Consider the following 24,657-nt stretch of genomic DNA (forward strand, 5'->3'; position numbering starts at 1 on the left):
AAAAACTCTTAAATTATGGCCCAATTTCTCCCTCCCAATTTCTGCTTGCAGGGTGCAGAGCACTGCTCCAGTCTGAACTTTGGACTGGGCTCCAGCGGTCCGGTGCTGGGAATCTCCGGCTCCGAGCTGGAGGCGGGCGTCGAATACACTTTCAGACTGACCATCAGCAAAGACGGCATGGCACCAGAGTCCACAACACAGACTGTAAGTGCACACATTCTGCCACACACATGAATACATGCATGCTTTAAGTAGAGAAAAACATTGTTCTGCTACATACATTTTGATTATTCTTACGGTTGAGCGGTACAGATAATTTACTTTTTACAAGTACGAGTATCATCAGAGTAAAATGTGTCAGTATTTGTACTCGTAAATATAGCAACTTTTATAAAAAAGTTTGTTCTGTAAATAGTTCTTTTACTTTCAAAAACATTTCTCTGAAGCTAAATTCTGAGGCTGTTCTGTAAATAGTTTTCTAATAAATATAGCAACTACTGATCAACTCATATCAATTTCAAGCTTAAATTAACAGCTTCCGGTTAGTTCCACCCACGTCCAGTTTAAGCCCCGCCCATATCGAGTATGAATACGAATACAGATAATTTAGTTGGTTGAACAGATACAGATACAGATAATGATGTACTCGCTCTTCCCTAATTATTCTGTTATCTTTGCTTTTTAAAATCTTCTATGTATACAGTATACAGTGTGTGTGTGTGTATGTATTTATATTATATATATATATATATATATATATATGTATATATATATATATATATATATATATATATGTATATATATGTGTGTGTATATGTATATATATGTATATATATATATATATATATATGTATATATATGTGTGTGTATATGTATATGTGTGTATATGTATATGTGTGTATGTATATGTGTGTATATGTGTTTGTGTGTATGGTGTCTCTGGTGGACAAACTACGTAATGGTGACACTCTTTCTAAGTGACCTCAAACCTAGTTTGGCATATCTGCACTGCAATTTCTTGTTGGCCAACATATACGCCAATACGAAAATATCTGCAATAACCTAATTTTGGGGCGAAATATCGACCCAGCCAATTTATCTGTCTCTTATACAGTATATACGCCTTATTATAAATACTATATATACAATTGGGAGCCCAAATCTCATGCTGGCTGTTGCGTTTATCGCTATATTTCCTCAAAATAACCTTGTTACGTCCTGTTAAACAGAGGATAGTGCTATGTGCCTCCTCTATCTTTTCTTACTGTAACATTAACATGTTGAGCATGTTAGAAGTGATTTGTCACTCGCTCTGACTCTGCCCTTGACTACTAGAAGAAACCCTGAAAGCTTGAGGTCCGCTTCTGCTGTCAGAATAGTGGCTCTCTCTGTAATTTGTGACACATAGCAATCAGGAAGAAAATTAGCAGCGTTGAAAAAACTGTTGATGGTGGAACACAGTGGAGGATATAGTTTAAGCAGCGGTTGTGTTTGTTTTGGCTTTGGCTGTGTGAGTATTAATGTAGCAATGAGTTATTGCCACAGTAAGGATGTTCAATATTTTCAGCTTCTATTTGGTTATGCCTAATTACATATAGATAGATGCACACTGATAAATAGGTAAAAAAATACTAATAAAAATGGATAATAATTAAAATAATAATAATGAATTAAGTCAGAAATAAATTCATCGTGTACGTTACTCTACATACTGCCTGTCTTTTTTATATGTGGAGAGATTTCACTTGGACTGTTGTCAGTTCATTATGTTTCAACGTCAGTCTCTTCCAGTAATGATTACACCATTTTCTCAAGTTCCCAGGGTTCTCTATTCCTTCCTTCAAAGCATCCGATCAGATCTACAACCTGGAACAATAAGCTTCTGCCAGAAAAACACATTGAGCCTTTTGTCTATTTGATGAGATAAAATACAACATAAGATTAAACAACAAAAGGCAGTAGGACAGAGCAAAAGTTGAAAATTGGAAGAAAGTAAATGTGGTCCATCTAAACATAACATGGCATGACACAGACTGTGTGGTTTGTGTTTGTATTTTGTTGTTGGGATGGGTTGGGTCTGATCAGAGGGACTGCATCCTATCCACTGCCTGAATTGCTTAACATTTTACATTTGTGTGTGTGTGTGTGTGTGTGACAGGTGCTTGTCCAGAGTGGCCATATTCCCATGGTGTATCTGGAGTGTGTGTCCTGTAAGGCCCAGTCCATCTACGAGGTCAGCCAGAACTCGTATGTCTACCTCAGAGGAACCTGCACCAACTGCCAGGGCTTTCATCGTGGGGTAAACACACACACGCACACACACAAACACATGCACAGACAAACCCACACAGAGGCACAAGCACACACTCCAAATCCAACTCTCTGTGTCACAGCAAAATGAGGTCACTGCACCACAGAAGCGACAGTGAAATCAACATTTCCTGATCCTTTCCTTCCCTCTCCTCCTCCTGCTCCACCTCTCTCCCTCTCTCTTTTATTCAGACTTTCCCTGGGATTTGTGATGCAGGCAGCAGTGTGTGGGTGTGAAAATGAGGTCATTGTACAACTGGAGCCAGAGAGAATATGTTTGGTCCTTACTAACACCGGGAAACAATTTAAAAGACAAAACACTTGTTGAGTCGTTGGGCCTCAAATTGCACATACCAGCTGGCTGTGCTCAGCCGAACTCTAACATAGGTCACTTATTTATAATTACTTCTGTTTCCATACTGCACAGGGGTCATTTTGAATTTGCTACTCTTTGCATATCCCTGACTACATGTAGTTCTCACATGTATATACAGTATGTTATCAGACAAGTTAAAGGAATAGAAAGATCTGGAAGATGTTCGGTTTCCGACAACAGTTTCAAACTCTGTCATTTAGGCTGGCTAATTGCTGCTCATTTAATTTATTAATGCCTTTATATTTCAGGAAATCACCAAATGTAGCTTGCTTTTAGTAAAATCTTTCTCTCTGTGTCTCTCAGCGTTGGAGTGCCATGACGCTACAGAACGAGACTCTGGTCCTAGACTCCTCTTCCACCACCACAGGAAGTGACGGCATGAATCTGGTGCTGCGGCAGGGCGTCCTGCGCTACAAAGACTCCTACATCTTCACACTGCACGTGACTGACAGCAGTCTGGATGGCGAGGGCGCCGCCTCCATCACTCTGCATCACAATATGGCCCCAGCTGGCGGGGAGTGTCAGCTGAGAGTGGGAGGGGAAGCGGGAGTGGAGTACCGGGACGGAGACGTTGAAGGCTGGAGGATACGCACACTGTTGGACCGGGTGCACTTCACCTGCTCAGGTAGGTAGAAGGAAGGTGTGACCTCGATCTCATACACCTGAATCACAATATGCTTGCTTTACTCATTCTTAACCGCTGTGTCCAATGTTTGATTTTGTTAAATCTGTCCAATCACATCAGCAGATTTCTCCCTCCATTACTTATCACCTATTTACCAAGATCGTCATCGTTTCTTCTTGTTTGTTCACTTTGTCTTTCTCACTCTCTTGTCTACAGGCTACAGTGATCTAGGGGTCTCAGAGACTCCTTTGCTCTACAGTCTACTAGTGACGCGCTGCAGAGAAGACTACTGCGAGGACTTCTGTGTGTACAAAGGCAGCAGCCCGGAGCACTCTGCCTTCCTGCCCCCAGGCTTCAGCTCAGCCCAACACCGTGTAGCTGTATCCATTACAGTGGAGGACCACCAGGGAGCTGCCAGCATTGCATTCAACAAGTAACTACATTTTACCCAATGGTTTAGTTCAGTTAAGCAGCCGTGAGGCCAATTAAATAAGATTCAGTACTTCAACTTTTTTTCTTTACCAAGCTACTGAGAGCCTGTACATTATTTAAGATTAATGAGCGGTACAATAAATCTCCACCATCTCCTAGGTTTTTGTTCTGTTGTTGTAAATACGTTTTTTCGCTAGGTTAAATTTACTACAAGGAGTTTTTAACTAGTTATGAAACAGTCTCAATTTAATACTGATGCCTCTATATGACCTACATAAGCAAATGAGACCATCAGCGAGAAGACTTGCTATTTCTATATAGATATTCTTAATGCCTGTCACCGGGTCCCATTCCCCTCGAAATCAGAAGAACGATTTACGCCACACTCCGCGCAGACTGGAAGAGCCAATGTTTAAAAATGCCAATGTTTCAAAGTGAGTAGTATGTTAGCCAGCTAGGTCTATTTATCTTTTAAATAAATAAACACAGGAATGTAAAAAACTATAAGATACTGTAATGTTAGTGATTAAAGTAGATATGAGAAATGGTAAATTAATTCTATTCCGACTACCCTCTCTACCTCATCTTCCCGCTCTTAAGAATGAGCTGCAGCAAGGTAACACAAACCTGCCCGAAACTATAACACAATCAAGGTTTTTAGTACCTCTCATAGGCCAAACATGAAGCTGAATATTTTCTGCGTGTGCGCATGTACTTCATGCCGCCCCTGCATAAGTCAGTGCCCCAGTCAAAACAGTCTGGACACGCCACTGAATATTTCAATCTGGACCAAAGTGGTGGACCAAACAACTGGAATGCCATCCCTAAAGCCATGCAGCTAGCATGGCTAAAAAGCATTAATGAATTCATCTGATTCTAGGTAGAAAAATGAAAAATAATAAATGTATCACAAAATCTAAGCCTCTAATCTTGTCCCTTTCATGGATACACCACATTACTGTCCTTACACATTCAAGTCCAGACAAATATAGCAAAGTTAGAAACACTGTATTCAATAACAGTTTTTTTTGTTTTATGTTTGTGTCCAGGTCCATCGAGGTTGTGCCGCCAGATCCACCCCCTGAGTACAACAGCCTTCCCCATTGGCTGTCTGAGCTGACAGAGAGCAAACTCAAAAAGCTGTTGGAGCAGGGAGACTCACAGAGGGTCCGAGAGTTATCGTTGGCTCTTATTACAGTCCTAAATGAGGTAGGATTAGCCAACTAACATTGATTACTACATTTATCAGTGCAATCTTTCATCACTTGATAATACATGAAGCATACTTATACCTGCATTTACCTTCTTCCAGTACGAACAGACCAGGGAGTCGGTGCGGGTGTCCCGAGATGAGCGCAGTTACCGAGTCAGAGTTCGCAGCAACATCACCAGAGCTCTGACCGCTCTAGACCTGACCACTGTTAACGACATCCAGCAGACCTCCGCTGCTTTGGCTCAGTGCACGGTGAGCACAATGAGAGGGAGGCGAAGTTGGAAGGAAAGGAAAGAGGGCAGGAAAATAAAGAAACAAAGAAAGAAGGGCGATTAGAAAAGCAAAGAATAAATCTAGAAAAGAAGGAAACAGTCAAGAAAGCAAACAAATAATCAGTCGCTTGTGTTTTCCAGGCGGTGAGTCGAGAGTTTATCTGTGAAGAGTGTCAGAACAGCACTCTGAACAAGCTGGAGTCCATGCTTGAGATACTGCAAACTGACACCAAGCAGGGCACTGTCACACCGACTGAGATAGCTGACAACATCCTGAACATCATGGGTAAGGAAGAAAGTTTTCTGTGTCCCTGTAAGTGCATGAGTGTTCCCATCTTTCAGAACAGTGTCTGAATGAAAGTAAACTGTAACATTAATTAGGAGCTAGCAACAAATCATTTGATCATGCATGTTTATTGGTAAGTGGAGGGTAATGCCTTCTCATTGCTGTGCAGATCACATGCCTGGTCTATAATGTCTATAATGTAGGCATGATTGGTTTATTTAGCTAGTGTGGCAAATTGCAGCTACAAATAGCATAGATCTACTGTAAAACTGCTATTCTTGCTCATAATATATGTATATAATAATATATATAATATAATCCTGCTTGTTCTATAGGATTCAAATCATTTAGTCAACCTTGTTGCCCACGAAGGCTTTTGTATTCTACAAATACAAAGTCCATCAGTGGTTGGCTGAGCAACCCAATTTTTTTAAAAGCCCTTAGCACCATATACACACCACCACTCACTAACTCTCTGCTTTCTGTCCCATATTTGGAAGATTTATAGTTGGCATTCTGAGAGAAAACAAACCACAGCAAAGGAAACTGTGCACCTGTAACTTTTTCTCCACCTTTCTTTTTTTCCTCGTCATATCTCCCTTAGCCATTAAACTTATCTCATATCCTCTCCCTCCCTCCAGGTGATCTGATCCATCAGGTCAGCCAGTCAGCATCCCAGTCTTACCTCCAGCCTGCCTACATGGATTCCCCCTCGCCCCCCTTCACCTCCTCTTTTCCCTCCTCTGGTGAGGAGCAAGGAGGCCCGCTGTTAGACCCCTCTCCCTCCTCACTTGAGCCACACCCTCTGCGAGTGGCGGCCAAGGCCTACAGCCTGTCCTCGGTTCTCATGCTGATTCTCATGCACGCCCGTGTGCTCAACGAGGAGCCACTTGTGCTGAGGGGAGCTGAGATCGCTGCCACGGGAAAGCTAGCAGACCCCCAGAGCCTGCTCTGCTACCATGGCAACAACAGTCCAGGTGGGTTTGTGTATTTAGTGTCTCATGAGCTGATGAAAGTTATTATGAAGTGACGAAAGATACCACCTACAGGAGACATAACTTTCATCAAAATCTATAAGTTGTAAATTATAGAACTGTGAAGAAACACATGCATCATAATAGTTTATGTCAGTGTTTAATCTCCTTTTCTTCTCTCCTCTCCTCTTTTTTCAGAGTGCCAGCGGTTCTCCATCCCCCGAGCTTTCAACAACAGTCTTGGCAAAGCTGCTGCTGGAAACAGCATCATGCAGCTTCTGTTTCAGGTAACATCAGAAGACATCTAACATGATGGAAACTACTCAGTGGAGTACAAAATTCTCCTTTGAATCTCTCGGCCAAAGTCATCAGTACACACTCACAGAAATAACTTGTCTGAAGTGGTCTTGTTTTGTATTTCTGTTTCACCCTCACTTCATCAGATCTAATTTCCTCCACTATGCAACTCCTCTGATGATTTTCTCTCCTTCCTTCTTTTTCTCACCAGGTGGATTCCAACCCCTTCCCCTTCAACTATGTGGCGAACTATACCGTCTCTACCGAGGTGGCATCCATGGAGTTCCGCACTGAAAATGGCACCCAGATTCCCATCTCCGGACTGGATGATAGTCTAGCCATCACTGTTGCCATTAACAACGGAAGTAGTGGAGCAGAAGCAGGTCCTGAGGGTTCTGGTACCGGAGGGGTCCCCACAGCTGGAGCTGTTAACATCAGCCACTGCGACTCCGTCATCGTCAGGGTCAGCACGGGAAACACCAACAGACAGGCGGGGCTGTTTGTGCAGCTCAACTTCACCTCCCTGGAGGGTGAGCTCTCACGTTCATCACATACACATTGCATATACTGGGGGTGGACACAACAACAGGAACAGCTGAACAACATAATGTATTCAGTTCAATAAACAAACCCATTGGTGAAGCTTAAAATGTTCACTTTTTTTCAACTGTGTGAGGAAGATATTTTGAAGCTGTAATAACTGTAGTGTTGTGTTGGACTGCATTATAAAAGAGGTGGACTTCTTGTAGCCTTTTCATTTTTATTATTCTCACTTTCATTGTTTGTACTGTTGTAATGTGTCCAATATATAATTATACAATATATAACTGCCTGGTTTGGTCATTTGGTGATAAAGCATGGTTCCTAAAAGTGGTTTGATGAACAAAGGCCTAATGAGTTTTTTTTTTTTCATACAGTTTTATACTTTTTATTTGTGTGTTGGGTTATTGTATTGACCCAGCTTCATTCTTCTCATTATTTTTTCCTTTCATTCTCCAGATGCCACAGAGAAGGATAAAAGAGTAGAGGACGTGGAGGAGCCATACATCACAGCCTACCTTCATTTACATGAAAGACCCAATGAGTTCAACTGCACAGACAAAAAACGTATTAAACTCCGTATGACCAGGGGGCAAGATCTTGACCACAGGAAATACACCTTCTTCTTGTCGCCAGAGTAAGAGCCTGTGTTCATCCACTGCCATGTAATATGATGTGTACTAAACATGCACAAAGTTAGTTCAGAAGGATATACTATTGTTAGTAGCAACTGAGGGTACAAGGTCACCAAGCAGTTCATTTGGGATTTTGTTTCTGTACAATTCGACTACAACCAAATTCCTGTGTCCTTGTTCTACAGGTCGTACGACACCACTCTGGACTACTTTATCAACGTGAGCACGGCCTGTAGCCCCGGCTCTCAGCCTGTGGGTGTTCATCTGGAGGTCGGGGTGTTTGCCTCTCTGTGTCAGTACTTCAGCGAGACTGAGAAGCAGTGGCGGACAGATGGCATGGTGCCCCTGGCAGAGACCAACGCCAGCAGAGCTGTTTGTCGCACCAGGCACCTCACGGCCTTCGCTGCAGGCCTGTTTGTACCGGCCAACGCCATCAGCTTTAAAGTGCCGGTCAGAATCACAAGAACAAACACTTTTTGTGCACATGCACCAGATAAACGCACACTTAAACCATTTTTCTTTGTCTTTCAGGAGCGTTCTGGTGATTCCAGCCTGGTTGTGCTGTTGGTGTGCGTGTTAGGCTTACTAAGCTATGTTGTGGCAGCAGCCATCTTGCACAAGTTGGACCAGCTGGATCTCCGCCGGGCTGGTGTGGTTCCACTCTGCGGCCAAGACGGACTCTTTAAGTACGAGATCCAGGTCAAAACTGGTTGGAGCCGAGGGGCAGGTGAGTTAGGGAGGGGGACGCCGTTAGACACCTGGATGGTAAAAAGTTAAAAGCATTTAGTAGCTCAATGGGTATTTACAGTACTAATAGACACTAAAAGTTACATACTACTGTATTATCCTGAATATTGGCCTGAAAACAACCCTGATTAAAAGCCTCTTTTTGCAAGAGCTTTTTTTGAAATAAAACAAAGCAGACAGATAAACATTCCCTTAATTATTAACATAGCAAAAACAATGTTACTACAAATTAAACATGTTGATAAAAAGGAGAGTCTCTGCAGAGAGTTCAGAATTTGTGGAAATTGTCGATATAATGAGTCTCTCTCTGTCCCTCCAGGCACCACGGCTCATGTAGGAATCAGTCTGTATGGACGTGAGAGCCGCAGCGGACACCGCCATCTAGACAGCAGAGGAGCTTTCACGCGCAACACTCTCGACATCTTTCATATTGCCACAGATACCAGCCTGGGCAGTGTCTGGAAAATACGAATTTGGCATGACAACAAGGGTACTGATTCACATACACACCCACAACAGAGACCAGAGAGTTTGACCAACTGATATTGAAACAAATTTCCTGTAACCATAATTTCTTGACCTGCCCCTCAGGTCTGTCCCCAGCATGGATGCTACAGTACGTCTTGGTCAAAGACTTGCAGACAGGTAGTAGCTACTACTTCCTGGTTGAGGAGTGGCTATCAGTCGACAATGAGAGAACTGACGGACGGGTAGAGATTGAGGTGGAGGCCTCGGGTAAGAAGTTACAACCAAATCATCTGTAATAAGCATCTGCTGATGGTTGATGCCTGCTTGTTCACTCCATCGTGTTACTTCCTGTTTCCCTCAGAGGAGGCTGTGCTTCGTCAGCTGCCCCGCCTCCTGCGGTGTGAGCTGCAGAGGGCGTTGTGTGAGAGTCACCTGTGGCTGTCGCTGTGGGAGAGACCCCCCCGCAGCCCATTCACCCGCCTGCAGAGAGCCACATGCTGCGCTGTGTTACTGCAGCTCTTTGTATTGGCCAACACACTGTGGTATAGCATTGTGGTGGACAAAAGATACAGGTATAGGAATGTCTTTTTTTCTGTCTTCTCTGTCTTTGTGTCCTGGTGATTTGTTCCTACATTTGAATGTCATCCTGTGCTGCAGCCCGCAGGCCGTGTCGAGGTTTGCTTCATTAAATGGAGAGACGGCAGCAGCAGGTGTGGTGACCTGTCTGATCGTCTACCCTCTCTACCTGCTCGTCTTCACGCTCTTCAGAATGAGCCGCAGCAAGGTAACACCCGAAACTATAACACAATCAAGGGTTTTAGTACCTCCCAAAGGCCAAACATGAAGCTGAATATTTTCTGTGTGTGTGTGTGTGTGTGTGAACATTAGTGCGTGTCTGTGGAGCAGGTGCCACCACAAGTGGACCAGGAGTCAGTGGAGATTGATGACTTCCTGGACAACTCCATGGCTGGAAGTTCCTTCCTCTTTTTTAATGGCGAGGTAGAGTCTCATGAGAAAAAACTAAATAAAAAATTGAATATAAAATTGAATCATGCCTGATACGGTTATAGTTCAGATGACTTAATGTATTTTTTACTTTATCCTGGAATCAATATTAACATGAAATAAATCCCATAGTTTTTTTGGTTTAGTGATTGTTTAAAAAAAAAAAAGGATCGGAAACAATGTATGCTTTTCCCTTATGAGATCATTAGTGTATGTTTCTCTCTCAATCTATCTATCTATCTGTCTATGTATCCATCTGTCCCTCTCTGTTTCTCAGACCAACTCTGAAGAAACCAATGTGGATTTGCCCACTCCATCAACCAAAAGGTGAGTTACTCTGTTGCCATGACACCACTTTTAGATAATGCATGACATTGAAAACGTATTGAAAGTGAACTGTAATTGCCAGCTGTCAGATGAAGTGAGGATGAGAGAGAATAGAAGAATAAAGAGCATACAAAAGAAAAAGAAAAGGGGGAAATTGTTTGTAATTTAGTAGCCTATTGTGCTCTGAAAGAGACGGAAAAGATAAAAAGTATTTTTATATTGGCCTCTCTGTGATTTCTCTCATCACAAAACAGCTATAAATCTAAAAACTATAATTGTCTCAGCACTGAGTCTAATGTTATTACAACATCATAATTGTTCCCTTAGAAACTTGATTGTTTTGTTAGCTTTAAGAGAGACAGAACAGAAACTCTGAAGACTATCTGTAATTGAACAATTTGCTGAAGTCACACTACATCAACAAACATCTCTCGCTGTGTATTTCAGTGTGGAGAGTTGGGGCATGGCAGAGGAGGAGATGGAGGACAGGGATTGGCCAGAGCTGTTGAGTGATGTGTCTGTGGTGGGAGGGGCGGGGCATGGGGCAGGGCTGCCAAGGCTGAAGAGGGGTCAGGGGAGCCGTCACCTGGGCGTCGACATGACCTTTAACCCTGACGACGAGGAGGGAACTGACCAACGAAACAAATATTTCACTTCCTCAGGTAACCAAAGCAGGGAAGCTTTTAAACCAGTTACACAAATCAGTTCACTCAGTATATTGAGTGCATTATGCATTTGGTTGTATTATTACACTGTCTATGTCAATGAAAGTCAAAACCCTTTTACTCACAGATGAGGATCTGATCAAACACATCCTGACAGATGGACAGAACTTCTTTCCTCAGGCAGATGAAAGTGAGATGGCTGACCTGTAAGTTTGATCTCTTAACAAGAGACTGATATTTGATCATTTTTTTGTGTACTTTCATGAAATGTAATGGATTAAGTAGCTTTACTTGGAACATTTGTTTATTTGCCTTGGTTTAATTTTATTTCCATTGCCTGCATGTGTGTCAGGTCGAGCATTTTTGGAGATAAGACTGAAGTGATTCTCCTCCAGAAGCTGAATGAGCCTCTTCCTCTAGAATCTGTGAGAAGAGACCCACCAAAAACTGCTTTCACCTCAAATACAGGTGCGTGTGTGTGTGTGTGTGTGTATATATATATGTGTGTGTGTGTGTGTGGAGGCATCCTGTAAATGTAAATTGGAATTGTCAATCAAAATTCATTCAAAGTTCTTTGCTGAGTGCAAAGAAAAAAACACATTTATCAGGCGAATGACATCTTACTTTCGGCGAAGTTACTGTAAGTAACTCTCAAGTGATCACCTGACTAATTACATGTATGCTCAGAGCAGGAATAGCCAATCAGACACAAAGATTTACCTTAAATCTGCCATATTGTCAATTCCTTAAAAAAATCTGTGATATTTTATTCTGTAGAACCATATGTGATTTAGATTTTTGAAAAAGTTGACTTTATTTGAGTGAAATCCTTAATGCCTCCAGTAGCAATAAACATGTAATTAACAACAACAATCTAATATATTTATAATATATAAATAGGGATTATTGAATAGAAAATTGTCTGAAATGGAAAGAAAAATAAAACCAAACTGGAGCAGGAAAAAAATTATGTTGCTGGTAGACACGGTAGTTCACTAAAAACATATAATAATGGTAATTTAATAAAGACATTGGAAAGTGAAATCAATGCCACCCCAATTTGTTGTGCCCCTGATAAATAAAGATGTTTCCTATCAAATGAAAGTGAAAAAATTAAAAATCAATGCATTAGTCATCATGACCAATTTTTGTTCACTTTGCACCTGATAAATAAAAAAAATTCTCTCTTAAATTTAAGAGTATTTTTAAGATGGAAAAAAATTGATAAATAACTTGTATTCTTAAGTTTGTCACTAAGAGTAAAATCATTGGATTTTTACTTTTATCTTTAATTTACATCCAAAATTTTCCTTTTTCTGTATTGAGCAGGTTGTTGTTTCAGTAGACAAGATAGCTTAGCAGAAAATGGTAAATGAGTCTAATTTCTCCTTGTGTTAATGTTCCTACTAGTTTGGTTCAGGATTATTTTATCAAGCAAAATGACAGCAAGGTCCCTGTTGTCGATTATAAATTGAATCCAGGTGCAAAAAAAAATCTGTCTCCTGCCAATTACATGAAATCTTAAATACTATCACAAGAACAAAGTCATTGTAAAAGGTCTCCAAATTGGTTTAAAAGTTTGTAAGAACTTATTTCCCTTTATGAAGTGTGAACTGACCTTCAAAGACATATGTATTAGACAACATAATTAAAATGCTAATTCCTTTATTTAAATAGTTAATACTGTGAATTAAAAATGTATATACTCTTTTTTTTATATCCTGCTTTTCATCGCCTTATCATTCTGCTTTGTTTTATCTCTGGAACCTTCATATCGTCTCTGGTCCTATCCCTTCACTTTTCTTCAGTATTTCCTTTTACAAAATCTTGTTTTCAATTCCTCCACCCCCCCAACCTTCCTCTCCACTCTCCAGTTGTGACAGACGTGTGTCGTCCCAGACGGTTTCCTCCCTGGTGTGGACGTGCCGCCCTGTGGGGCAGCTGGGCAGGGATCACTCTGGCCAGTGGTGTTTCAATTTGGGCGGCCCATGGGTTCAGTCAAAGTGTGGCCATGATGTGGCTCATCTCCTGTTTTGCCAGTTTCCTGTGCTCCTGCCTGCTGTTGGAGCCAATTAAGGTACACACACATTTATTCTCAGAGATGCTAGTTTAGCAAATATATACATACTCTTTTCTAAATTCACATTTTTTTATTTAAAGCTGCACTAAACAATATTTTTATATTAACAATGGATCAAATGACTCGGTGTAATTTGGAAGATATCACTTGTAGTGATGAATCCACAGAGAATTATCACCAGACTCTGCAGTTCCTCTGAGCTCTACAAAGCATTTCAACATCTTTCAGCTCATTGTTTTGTTTTTTACAGCCTGCAACTTTACTGTTTTGGTTCACTCTCACCGTTTTCATCAACCCAACCAGCAGACAGACAAAGCTAGTAACTAGCTGGTGAACATAGTGGAGCATTTTGCAGCTAATTAGCGAGATATTTCCCTCAGGAGTTGGTGGAGACCAAAAACAGAGCTAAAAGAGAGTGAATATTGGACTTGGCCAAAAACACATCTCCAAATGAATGCTAATGTTGCTCCTTGTCTGCTGGATGTGTAAATATGCAACACTAACACGTTCGCCATCACAACTTTATAAGTTGATAATATTATGTTGTGCTTGTTTCGCTGCCCCCATGTGGCCAAAAAAATCAGTTGACACAGGTTTAAAACTGCATAATCCTGGCGCTTTTGTACCCTTGAAACACTTAAGATGAATTCAAAATGCACTGACTTCAAGCTGGAAAACTGGAATTTCGTACATATACTGCACACACCTGTTCCTTTGACTAAATTCCCATTTGGCTGTGGTCATGTTAACACTGTATCTCAATTTAGGTTTTCCTATTTTCATTTCATCTGATCAATCTGAATAGCATAATCAATTTTTGGTTGAGCAAATTCAATGACCTCTGGAGTTTTGAAACAGTTTCCAAACCTAACGTCTCCATTGCTCCCCCACTCTCTGTCCCACAGGTGTTGTGTGAGGCAGTTTACTATGCAGTGTGTGTGCTTCGTCTGCGTCCAGAGGACCAGGATGTGCTGGTGGAGTTCCCCCGGGTGGAGAGAGTGGTTCAACGGGTCCCCAGGGTGAGACCCCCACAGGGCTTTGCTCTGTCTCAGGCTCGACACCAGGCTCGCAAGGTCCACATGCTACACACCATGCTGAAGGTGAGTCAGACAAAGATAGATGTGCAAGGTTAGAGAGCTGATGCTGCAGATTGTCTTTATATCTTTACTGTGTTGTAGACATTTAGAGCTCTATGTCTTGTTTGTTAACAGAATAGTTGGTTTTCATTTTCAGAATTTCCTGGTTTACATGTTTTTCCTGTTGGTGGTTTTGCTTCTCAACTACTCTGACTCGGCCAAAGACACACACAGCCTGAGACTGCGCACTCAGCTGCAGCGAGCACTACACACACCTGAGTACCACAACATCAACAGGTACACACACACACACACACACACTAACAGGTAGAACTTCAGTTGCAAACTTGACTGTACCAGAAGATATTGTGGTGGTCCAATCAAAAAACTGTGAATAATTTACTGGAAAAATGTTAAATTAGACCTTTTTATTAGTTTCTTCTGCTGAGAATAACATTTCATTTTTCAAGGGTGACCTCCTGCCTGTCTGCTTGTAAGACTTGCTGAAACACAATGTGTGAAGTCATAAAAAAAAAGCTCTTGAGACTTGACCTGGATGTGTTAGGGTATTCAAACCAAAAGAGAACGAGTGAAAAGAATTGGCTCAAGCAAACCGTGTCCATAACTCTTGTTTATTTAAAATAAAGCAGATTAGAGTGTGTCTTGGTCAACTGTACAGCCGTCCTGTGTGCACACAAACTTGCTGTAAGACGTTCTTAAGTTGTTTGTCTGCAAATGTTGAACATTGTGACAACTCGTAGTAATGTAGCATATGACAAACACACAATGTATATATTTTTTAAATCCTCTCATTTTTTTCTTTTAGCCGAGATGACATTCTGATGTGGCTGAATGAGTCCCTGTTGCCACGGCTACTGGATGACTCCGCCCTCTTGAGAGACACAGGAAGTGTGTTACTTGGCACGCTGAGGCTCCGTCAAATCCGTGACACACAGGGTGAGATTGAAATGTGGTCACTGTCTTTACCTTTGCTGTGAACTCGGTGGGAGCTAAATATTTAAATAAACTGAGGCTCTGACCATACAAACTTATTCAGTCTGTACACATGAAAAATAATTTTGGAGTTTATTTCTTTCTTTCAATAATATTGAGTTAACTGCATAACATTTTTAATGTTTAGCATCACAGGTACTCCAGCAGACATTATTATTACTGTACCATTTCTGATCTTGTTGAAACTTCACTTTTTTTTCAGTTGCAGGTGGTTCCAGGGTAGGAGACAGTATTTTGGGAAAGAGCTGGGTTACATCTCCAACTGAAGACGCTGAGAATTACACTGCTCTTGGAGCTAGTGATAAAAACTGGTAAGGAAATGATAGAAAACCTTACTTTAACAAGGTAGGCGTTAAGTTAACTTGTAGGTCAGATTCAGTATGTATTTAGCATCTGGTCTTTAATATGTCAGTGTTTTTTTTTTTTTTCTCCTCTTGGTCTCCTCCCACTCATCTTTCTAGGTTGTGGCGTTTGGGTCAGATGGGGGTGTATAACAGCAGAGATGTGGTCCAGCTGAACAGAAGCCAGGAGGAGGCCTCTTCCTCCTTACAGCAGCTGCAGCAGCTGCACTGGCTCGACTACAGGTAATGAAAACAGAAAGACAGGACTGGAAATAGTAGAAAAACTCAGATATTTTAAGTCAAAGTTACACTTAAAGTAATATCGTAGTGCATTGCCAGATATTAAATACATAGGTCAAGGCAATAAAATCTATAAAAACTGTTTTAACTCTTACAACAGAAACTGTGTTTGAAGAAATTGGGCTCGATGTTTGCACAATTTCACAATGAAATAAAACAGAACCTTGCATACTCATGGCTTTATAAATCTGGAGTGGAGTTTGATTTTCCCTGAAGTGCAATTTGTCTTACAGCCTGCGGTCATTAAAAAGTTGCACATCAAACATTAAAATAACATAGAAAACAATCCAGTAAAGAATGTGTTAAGAATGTGGGCTGCCTTTCAACAGTTGTTCTAAGAATAATAACTGATGGCATAAATAAAACTTTAATCCGGTTAATACCATATTTGGTATTAGGTTGCAAATATTCAGAGGGGAGAAACTGAAAGTCAATAAAAAGTGGGTGGTGGAGGTCTCTTACGGCACACTTAACTGTTTCTTTGGAACAAAACTGAGTTAGTGGTTTTTATCTCTCATATGAAATAAAACTTCATGTGATGGAAACACCCAGCTTAAAAAAGATGGTCCCAAAACAGAGAGGAAACCAAAACAGGAAGTGACTTTGTGAAATGTCTTGACTCCTGATCTTATCATAGTCCATTAAGTGTGTGTGTGTGTGTGTGTGTTATTTCACAGGACCCGTGCTGTGTTTGTGGAGTTCTCGCTCTACAACATCAACACAAACCTCCTGGCTGTCTTCTCCTTCCTGTTTGAGTTTCCAGTTTCTGAGCGAGCCCAGTCCAGCCTTGACCTCCTTGTCACCACTCTGTGGCCAATCACAGGCCTGGACCTGCAGCTCCTTCTAATGGTAACTCCTGGCAACCCACTGTCGATAATAACAAAAACTACCCACCACCAAGCTACACCAAAATCCTTTCTCCTGTCCTTGACACGTCTCCAGTTTAACGTTGTGGTTTCCTGTTTTCCAGATGGTCCTCCTCGCCCTGGTGGTGTATTTCCTGGTGAGGGGGATCTTGGGATTCCTCAGAGAAGGCTATGTGTACTTGCTGTCGGCCTGGAGACTCCTGGGCATCTGTAAACTGGCTCTGGCAGCGTCTGTGTGTGGGCTGCACCTGACCCGCTGCACTATGGCCACGCAGCAGTGGGCGTCATACCTGAAGCAGCCAAAGGACGCCTTCACAGACTTCTACCCCCTGGCCAGACAGAGTCAGATATACACAGTCATGTCTGCCTTGCTGTTGTTCATACTGGTGCTCAAGGTAAGAGAGAAAGGCCAAGAAAAGCAGGGCTAACTATAAACATATTAAGAAAGAAATCTTGGTATTATTTTTGTAGTTTTGGCCATCAGCTCTATCAGTGATAATAACAATGTACTTAGCAAGTTAAAGGTGCCCTGTGGACTTTTCTTATAAACAAACAAAAGTTATGTTAACATTCATTGTTACAATGCAAAAAGGCATTGTCTGCCAGTCTAACACTTTAACACTTTACTTGGATAGTCTGCCTACAGATACTGTTTCACTGTTTTCTGTAGATGTTTAACAGATTATCAATAAAGTATATGTGACAATTCATGAACATACCCTAACTAAGATGTTTTTGTGCCTAAACCTAACCAAACCTTTATTTGAATTGTTGAATCTTAACTAATATGCTGCTGAAATGTTACAAATACTCTATAAACTATCTGTAGATGGACTATCCAAGTAAAGTGTAACCGTATATCTTAGTTTTGATGAAAGTTTGCATTAAACATTACTCTTGAAGACCACCATTAAAAGAATCTAAATAAGCTTTTTAATTACACATTTTTAGATTTTAATTTTTTTCAAATTTTCAAAACCTTATCTGTCTGTATAAGTCTGATGGGTCAAGTCACATTATCCCAGGTTAGCCAGATTTTTTTGAAAGATAAAACAAAGGTGAACAGTAAAATTACTACCCAAACTGTCTGTTGTTATCATCCATCACAATTCAAAGGATAAGTGTGTTGATATTTTGTGTTTTTCAATTGTCAACAAATCCCATGAATTGATCTTATTAACAAGTATTGTGTGTATATCTGAAGCCTGATATATCTTATTCTTCTGTGCCATAGAGCTCCATTGTTGTCCAAAAACAATTAAAAACACATCAATGAGCCACACTGTTGCACTGGCTGACATGTTCCTTCAAGTTTATTTTGAGTAATACACATGTGTATTAATACGTGGCTAGTCCTATTTACTCCTGTTTGAGTGGGCAGCTGCTTTAGTAAATTATTAAGCTTTTTTGAAATTGAAACTATATATTTGTGAGCCTTTTTTTTTTTAAAGATTTACATCGTCAGTAGGAATAAATGGGCTTGGAGCTGAGAGCCACAGAGAGGGTAGGGAAGTCGTTAAGTATTGGGAGATTGGAACACATTGATGGATTTAATCTTTTCATGGGATTGGGTGACAATAAGGAAAATATGGAATAATGCCAGTCTTATCCTTATAAAGACTGACTTCCTGGTGCAATGTTGAGCTACTTTACTTGCTGTACTTTTTATTTGGTTCTAACTTTCTTAAACACCATTTTTCACTCTCTGTCTGATCATCCAGGCATCCCACCAGTTGCGGTTTCTCAGAGAGTGGGCCGTGTTCGGCAGAGCTCTGCGGCGCTCAGTCTGGGAGCTGCTGGGCGTCGCCCTGGCATTACTGCTGTTGGTGCTGGCTTACTCACACACAGGACACCTGGTCAGACTTTTTCCTCTTGTCTGTTCCTTCTGTTTTTCTCTCGCTGAACTTCTCTCACTCCCCCCCAAACACACACACAGAAAAAACATAATGTAAACTGTACATAATGTACATAATACACTATGTACAAGTACATAACCTTGTCAAAATCTGTCCACCCACATGTTTGTTCATCGTTCATGCGTGGTTTAGTCTGTTCAGAAAATGTTTCATTGTCATGCCTACAGTCCACTTTCTTTACAGTGCCAGTAGAGAATGCCGAGAAACTTCACTTCAGCAAAGACTGCATAACACAGCTTCATCTGCATTGTTAGAACAACTTTAATAGCAGCCTCACTGTTTTGACTACGCTACCAAACAGCTTTACTGAAAGATAACAATGTGACAACATTTATTCAATAATGACCCCAAGTCATTTAGAGTTGAGAATATATCATTCTCACCTGTGTATATAGTAACAAAATGTTACCCGACAGCTTATCCATTACTTTGATGTGACTTTTATTTAACCAGCATGTTACAGTGAGCTATAATCTCTCTGTTTGAGACAGCCCTGCCAAAATGGAAGTATAATTATGTAAGAGTAAGAAAAGAGGAAAAACAGAAAAGGCATTGAAACACATAATATAATAATGTAATAAATAATAATGATAAATGATGAATAATGATAAATAATCAATTTTTCAACAAATAACCTAAAAACTATTGTGTCACTTCGTCTTCTCCACAGAGTATCATTATCACAATTTTATTTTTGGCGTGCCTTACTTTTGGTCATGAGTGATGGCTATTTTAAGCCCGAAAGTGTAAAACCTGGTTAGCTTTGATCCTTCAATCCACACCTGTACCTATTTCCAAACGTAACTTTACGAAATTCAGCTAAAAGCGTTCACCAGCAGCTTTAAAAAGAGAACAACAAATAGTGTAGCTTTACAATGTAGCACCATCATCAGATTTCTGTACGTTATTTGTACATCGCTTTGGCCAAATGTAATGTACAATATCTGCAAAACTAATGACATTCCCATCAGCCCCAGCTGTACTTTTTGTTTATTGCTAAAATGTTAGCATGCTAACACGCTAAACTAAGATAGTTAACATGGTAAACATTATACCAGCATCATCATCAGTTAACATGTTATTGTTTACATTAGCATGCTGACGTTAGCAGTTAGCTCCATTGTGCGTAAGTACAGCCTCACAGAGCTGCTAGCATGGCTGGAGGCTCTTTCATTAGTGTCTGTTGGGAGAAAATGTTTCATTACAACAGTACATGTGGGGTGCTTTAGGTTCAACTCTGGTACCTTTGTACCATTCTGTATGTCATTAACATATGTTTATATAGGCAATAACATCAAATTTAATATCTTTTTTACTTTTATCTCTCTGTTGAATGTGATGGTATCAGATTAGCGAGTCACCATCTCGTGGCTATTAAAGATTGAATGTCTCTCACTTTCTTCCATTTAAAAACACTGAAACCTTTGACACACAGAACATTTGAAAGTAAATCTAGATATTAAAAATACAGAATTCTGAAATGATGTGCTTGTGCTACTGTATGTTTGTTTTCATTTGTACATCAAGTATTTCCTGTGAAGAAATGAGACACATCAGCTCATTTTAAACTTTTCTTCCTCTGTCTCCACTCCAGCTCTTCTACTCTGTATTGGACGGCTACGGCAGTGTGAGCTCTGCTTGTCTGTCTTTGTTGGGTGCTGGTGGACGTGGTCTGCTATCATGGCATCCTAGCTGGACGACTACCGGCCCCTCTAGCACCGTCTCCTCGCTGGTGTTCCACGCAAGCTTCGCCATACTTCGGCTGGTGTTGCTATGGTTGGTTACTTCTGTGTTGCTGAGGAACTACCGGCGTGCACGAGCAGAGCTGTACCGTCCAGCTGTGGATCTCCAAGACTACGAGATGGTTGAGCTGTTTCTCAGACGACTCAAAATGTGGATGGGACTCAGCAGGACCAAGGAGGTACATTTCCTGTTTCATATCTACAGCTGTACAGCTTGCTAATAGCTGTGGCTATTTCCTGGAAGTTTTTGGGGACGAAACAAAGATTTTAGAGATTTTAATAGGGACAAAATATGAAAAGATTAATGGTAGTAGACACTATGCTAAGCTACGTCTCTAGTACTATTTCAACAGATATACATTAATGCTCACACTTTTCCCCTAATCCTCCATCTTCTCTTTTTCCCTCTTTCATCATCTTCTTAGTTTCGTCATAAGGTGCGTTTTGAGGGCATGGAGCTGCCACCGTCCCGTTCGTCCTCCACCAGCGACTGTAAGTCCCTGTGCTTGCCTCCGCTGGACAGTCCTGACTCCCCTCCCACACCAGACAGCATTGATGCGGGCTCTGAGGCCTCGTGGCGCCCGGCCTCCTCCAGCCCCTGCAGTCTGACAGAAGCTCCGGGGATCGGCCTGGGACTCGGGCTGGGCCTGGGTTTGGGGCTCGGTCCAGGAGTGGTGATGGGAAGTACCAGCTGGAGGGAGAGAGCAGAGACTGAAGCCTCTCTGAGGAGGCTCCTCCCCACCCTGGACGCCCTGCTGCAACAGCTTGACCGTGTCACCATGGCAACAGAGGATCTGTACCACATCGAGTGTAGACTGGAGCGAGCCCAGAGGAAAAGGAGGCGTAGAGGGAGAGAGAGAGGAGGTGGTGGTCAGGGAGGGAGGAGCGAGGCAGGACAGAGAGGGAAGGGGGAGGACAAGGACTCCGCTGGATGGAGAGAACGAAAGAGTGGCAAAGAAAAACACAAAGGGAGCAAAAAGGGGAAAAAGACAAATAAGGGTGAACTTCCAAAGGACTGTGGAAAAACTGTTGCCAACCCCAAAAAGACTGCAGTAGCCACACCTGTTCCCTTTTTAAAGCCCAGACCAGCCTCTGCCACTACACATACCCCCGCTCATCACTCATCAGCCAAACCTTCAGCCAGCGCACCTCCGCCTACACCATTCACAGATAAATCTGCCTCTGACTCTCCCCCCGTCTCTTCAGCAAACACTCATCCTTCCCACGTCCCACTGCCCAAAACACCCACTGCACCTCCATGTACCCCTGCACCTACCCCTTCCTTGCCATCTACTCCCGCGCCTACACCCATTAGCCGGGACTGGGACCCCCCCACAGAGAGAGAGACCCTCTCCTCCTCCAGCCTGTTCAACCACCCAGCTCACACTACCACCATTCCTACACGCAAGCGAAAACGCAAACCCCCACCCCTCAAAAACAAGGTACACCCCAACCTCGACAGGCATGGCCCTGGACACCCCAAATCCTGAGGACTCTGAATAGAGGGACAAACAGAAGTGAAAGGTGGAGCAAAAGAATGCGAGAGTAAATGTTGGGTTAAGGACGAGAGGAGGACGGGGGCAGCAGGTTTTGTCCCCAGGTGCCCCTCTCTAAACCCAGGGAAAGGAGAGAAAATAGTGGATGGGAAGGTAATAGGACAAAGCACAGGAAGGAAACAAGAAGAATCACAGAGACGAGCAGTTTGGGGTAATGAAAGATGAACAGAAAGCAATAAAATAAGACTTTGCAGGTTTATAAGCGGTGATCCGTCCAAATCCCTGTTCAGTTCTCTCAGAAACAAGGTGCAGGTCACCAAATGCTAACTGAGCTGGTTTAGTCAGCCAAGTAAAGGGCAACATTGAAACCAAGAAATACTCATATTCCATATTTCCCCGGACTAAAACTGACCCCTGACCCCATGTGACCCTGGAGGTCACGTGGGGTCACTGACAGGAGCACATGAGCGTGCTCACCTGAGGACTTAACAAACTGAAAGCAGACAATGCAGTCAGCATTTTTGTGTATCTCAGAAAATTGTGTTGATTTCTCAGTTATGTTGTCTGTCTACATATTTTTATATTTTATATTTCGGTCACCATGGGTACTTGTGGCCTGTCTGAAAATTGTCATGTTTTATGAACCCAAATTTGCATGCAGGCACACACAGATATACGCACATGCAGGTATACACATGCATAGAAATAACACTGTAGGCACAGAAAATTGTATTGTGCCGCACACTTCAGCCCAGTGAGGTACAAGAGAAACAAAATGAAACACACACACACACACACACACACACACATACATACACACACGGTTGTTGGACTCCCAGCAGCCAGTTTTTCAGGGTGCAGATACAACCATCCTCTCTACTGGACAAGTGTGGAGAAATTAAAAAGACAAAGGGAAGCCACAAGTAGTGACAAGAAAGAGGTGAAGCAAGTGGTAGTAGAACCATGCAGACCAAAATAGCGTTAAGAAGAAGAGGGAAAGAAGAAGGATCAGATGATGCTCAGTGGAGAAGTTTGGTTGTAGATAAAAGTTGAGAAAGCATGAAGGATTTGCAGTACTTAACATTTACACAAGTTCTCCCATCATAAAGCTATAATGTCTGATTATCTTTTCAAAATGTTATTTTTTTCCCTATGTGTTGTGTTCAATATGGTTGTGATTTAAAAGCACTTTTGTTCTGATGTCGACTGTTTTTTTGGTGTGGCGTGGTGTAAAGTAATAAGCTTGGTGTCCAAACCAATAGAGAAAGCTTTACTCATACTGTATTTTCACTATAAACATTGCCAAAGCTTTTGCATCATTTATGCATTCTGAGTTTTACCACGCAAAGTAATTAATTCATTCATTTTGTACTTAGCACTTTATTTCCTAATGGAGCTGATATCCAATGCCATATTTAACTCTTGTGTCAAGTTTTCATATGTTAACAGCTACATTATAGAAACGTCCTAGTAAGTATTATCAAGGTGTTGAAGCCATAGCTAGCAGTTGTTTGTACTTTTGTCTGCTCTTGATAGTAGTGTTGTTAACTTTCCTGTTTTTTGAGGTCTTATTTTGATCAACATACGTACTTCCTGTGTCCAGTGGGCAGATCTCAGGGAACCCACCCTTTTCCCCAAAACCTAGAAAGACAACCAGTAAAACTAAAACTGGGGGCAGAGTAGGCATTGTCAATAATCTAAGGAAATTATATTTTGTGGTTAAATCGTGCCACTGACATTGACTTTCAGCCTGTTTTAGACTTCAGCTTCCTTCTTCTCTCCGTCAAAAAAATGGGAAGTTATGTGTCGGCGCCCTGTTTTCATGGGTTTTTAAAGGATATGAAAAAAGGGCCAATGTTGCAGAGGTAGTGCCATACCAAAGTGTGATTGAAGCCCTATTTTCTTTCGCTTCCTATCAAACCCCACCGTTACATAGCATAAAGCAAAATACCAACACCCTGAATGATTTTATTTTGAAACATTATCTCACCTTTTTCCTGCCCAATAAGTTGCATAAGATCTCACAAGTTTCATGATCTAACGAAAAAGACCCCGCTTCAACTGTGTGTACTTTTCTGTATATATTGGTGCTTTGTGGTGTATATATTTTTGCTTTTCATGATCAGTATCGTTTTTGTGCTGCAGTGGCATATGCATAGGTCAAGCACTGGTGTTGCAAACCCCAAAGTTTTACATTTCCCCAGTCTAACTGAAGCACTACAGCCAAAGCTATTAATCTATTTAATATAAACCTTTGTTCACAATATACCAACTAGAAATGCCTCCAATGGCCTTCATATTCCTGCTCTGTGTACAATGTGTAGCAAGATAGTGCCAAAGCCCACCTTCTTGTCTTATAGCTGTCTCTTTGTGTTGAATGATGCATTTTGTTTTAAAATGGTGTTACAAATTGTCTTTGAAAACATTTGTCTATGCTCTTCTTTGTATCTCATCTGTATTTTGCAGTTGTAGCACTTCATGCTTTTGCACTTGACAAAGTCAAATAAAGAGTTTGACAGCTTAACTGTGCGTAATGAAATTGTTTTGGTGTTGAATGCTTAAATCAAATATATAAGTTATTCTCTCGCCCTTTGCTACAGGTTAATGGTCTGCAATCAAGCGGTCACTCAAAGAGCACAAATCCAAATTTCAAA

The 24,657-nt window shown here is 41.4% G+C and overlaps 1 protein-coding gene across 4 annotated transcripts in view; it reads left to right on the forward strand.

The window, feature by feature from the left end:
* Positions 1-24,527, forward strand: part of pkd1a (polycystic kidney disease 1a) — a 64,283-nt gene extending 39,756 nt beyond the window's left edge. For 3 of the 4 annotated variants that reach the window (XM_044190301.1, XM_044190302.1, XM_044190304.1), the window contains 33 exons: positions 52-204; positions 2,159-2,299; positions 2,990-3,311; positions 3,528-3,744; positions 4,793-4,952; positions 5,056-5,208; positions 5,370-5,514; positions 6,156-6,491; positions 6,687-6,775; positions 6,997-7,315; positions 7,785-7,962; positions 8,146-8,410; positions 8,492-8,687; positions 9,027-9,197; positions 9,299-9,442; positions 9,537-9,747; positions 9,833-9,959; positions 10,064-10,174; positions 10,458-10,507; positions 10,955-11,169; positions 11,300-11,378; positions 11,525-11,640; positions 13,047-13,249; positions 14,158-14,352; positions 14,486-14,625; positions 15,155-15,285; positions 15,545-15,653; positions 15,804-15,926; positions 16,661-16,832; positions 16,954-17,244; positions 18,571-18,705; positions 20,360-20,686; positions 20,933-24,527. In XM_044190301.1, the coding sequence (XP_044046236.1) occupies positions 52-204; positions 2,159-2,299; positions 2,990-3,311; positions 3,528-3,744; positions 4,793-4,952; positions 5,056-5,208; positions 5,370-5,514; positions 6,156-6,491; positions 6,687-6,775; positions 6,997-7,315; positions 7,785-7,962; positions 8,146-8,410; positions 8,492-8,687; positions 9,027-9,197; positions 9,299-9,442; positions 9,537-9,747; positions 9,833-9,959; positions 10,064-10,174; positions 10,458-10,507; positions 10,955-11,169; positions 11,300-11,378; positions 11,525-11,640; positions 13,047-13,249; positions 14,158-14,352; positions 14,486-14,625; positions 15,155-15,285; positions 15,545-15,653; positions 15,804-15,926; positions 16,661-16,832; positions 16,954-17,244; positions 18,571-18,705; positions 20,360-20,686; positions 20,933-21,997 (6,789 nt within the window). In that variant the 3' untranslated portion in view covers positions 21,998-24,527. The remainder of the gene's footprint in view (positions 1-51; positions 205-2,158; positions 2,300-2,989; positions 3,312-3,527; positions 3,745-4,792; positions 4,953-5,055; positions 5,209-5,369; positions 5,515-6,155; positions 6,492-6,686; positions 6,776-6,996; positions 7,316-7,784; positions 7,963-8,145; positions 8,411-8,491; positions 8,688-9,026; positions 9,198-9,298; positions 9,443-9,536; positions 9,748-9,832; positions 9,960-10,063; positions 10,175-10,457; positions 10,508-10,954; positions 11,170-11,299; positions 11,379-11,524; positions 11,641-13,046; positions 13,250-14,157; positions 14,353-14,485; positions 14,626-15,154; positions 15,286-15,544; positions 15,654-15,803; positions 15,927-16,660; positions 16,833-16,953; positions 17,245-18,570; positions 18,706-20,359; positions 20,687-20,932) is intronic. The other variant, XM_044190303.1, reaches the window with a different exon arrangement.
* Positions 24,528-24,657: the final 130 nt, after the last annotated feature.

The sequence above is a fragment of the Siniperca chuatsi genome, linkage group LG3 (genome assembly GCF_020085105.1).
Source record: "Siniperca chuatsi isolate FFG_IHB_CAS linkage group LG3, ASM2008510v1, whole genome shotgun sequence".
In the NCBI taxonomy this organism is placed as follows: domain Eukaryota; kingdom Metazoa; phylum Chordata; class Actinopteri; order Centrarchiformes; family Sinipercidae; genus Siniperca; species Siniperca chuatsi.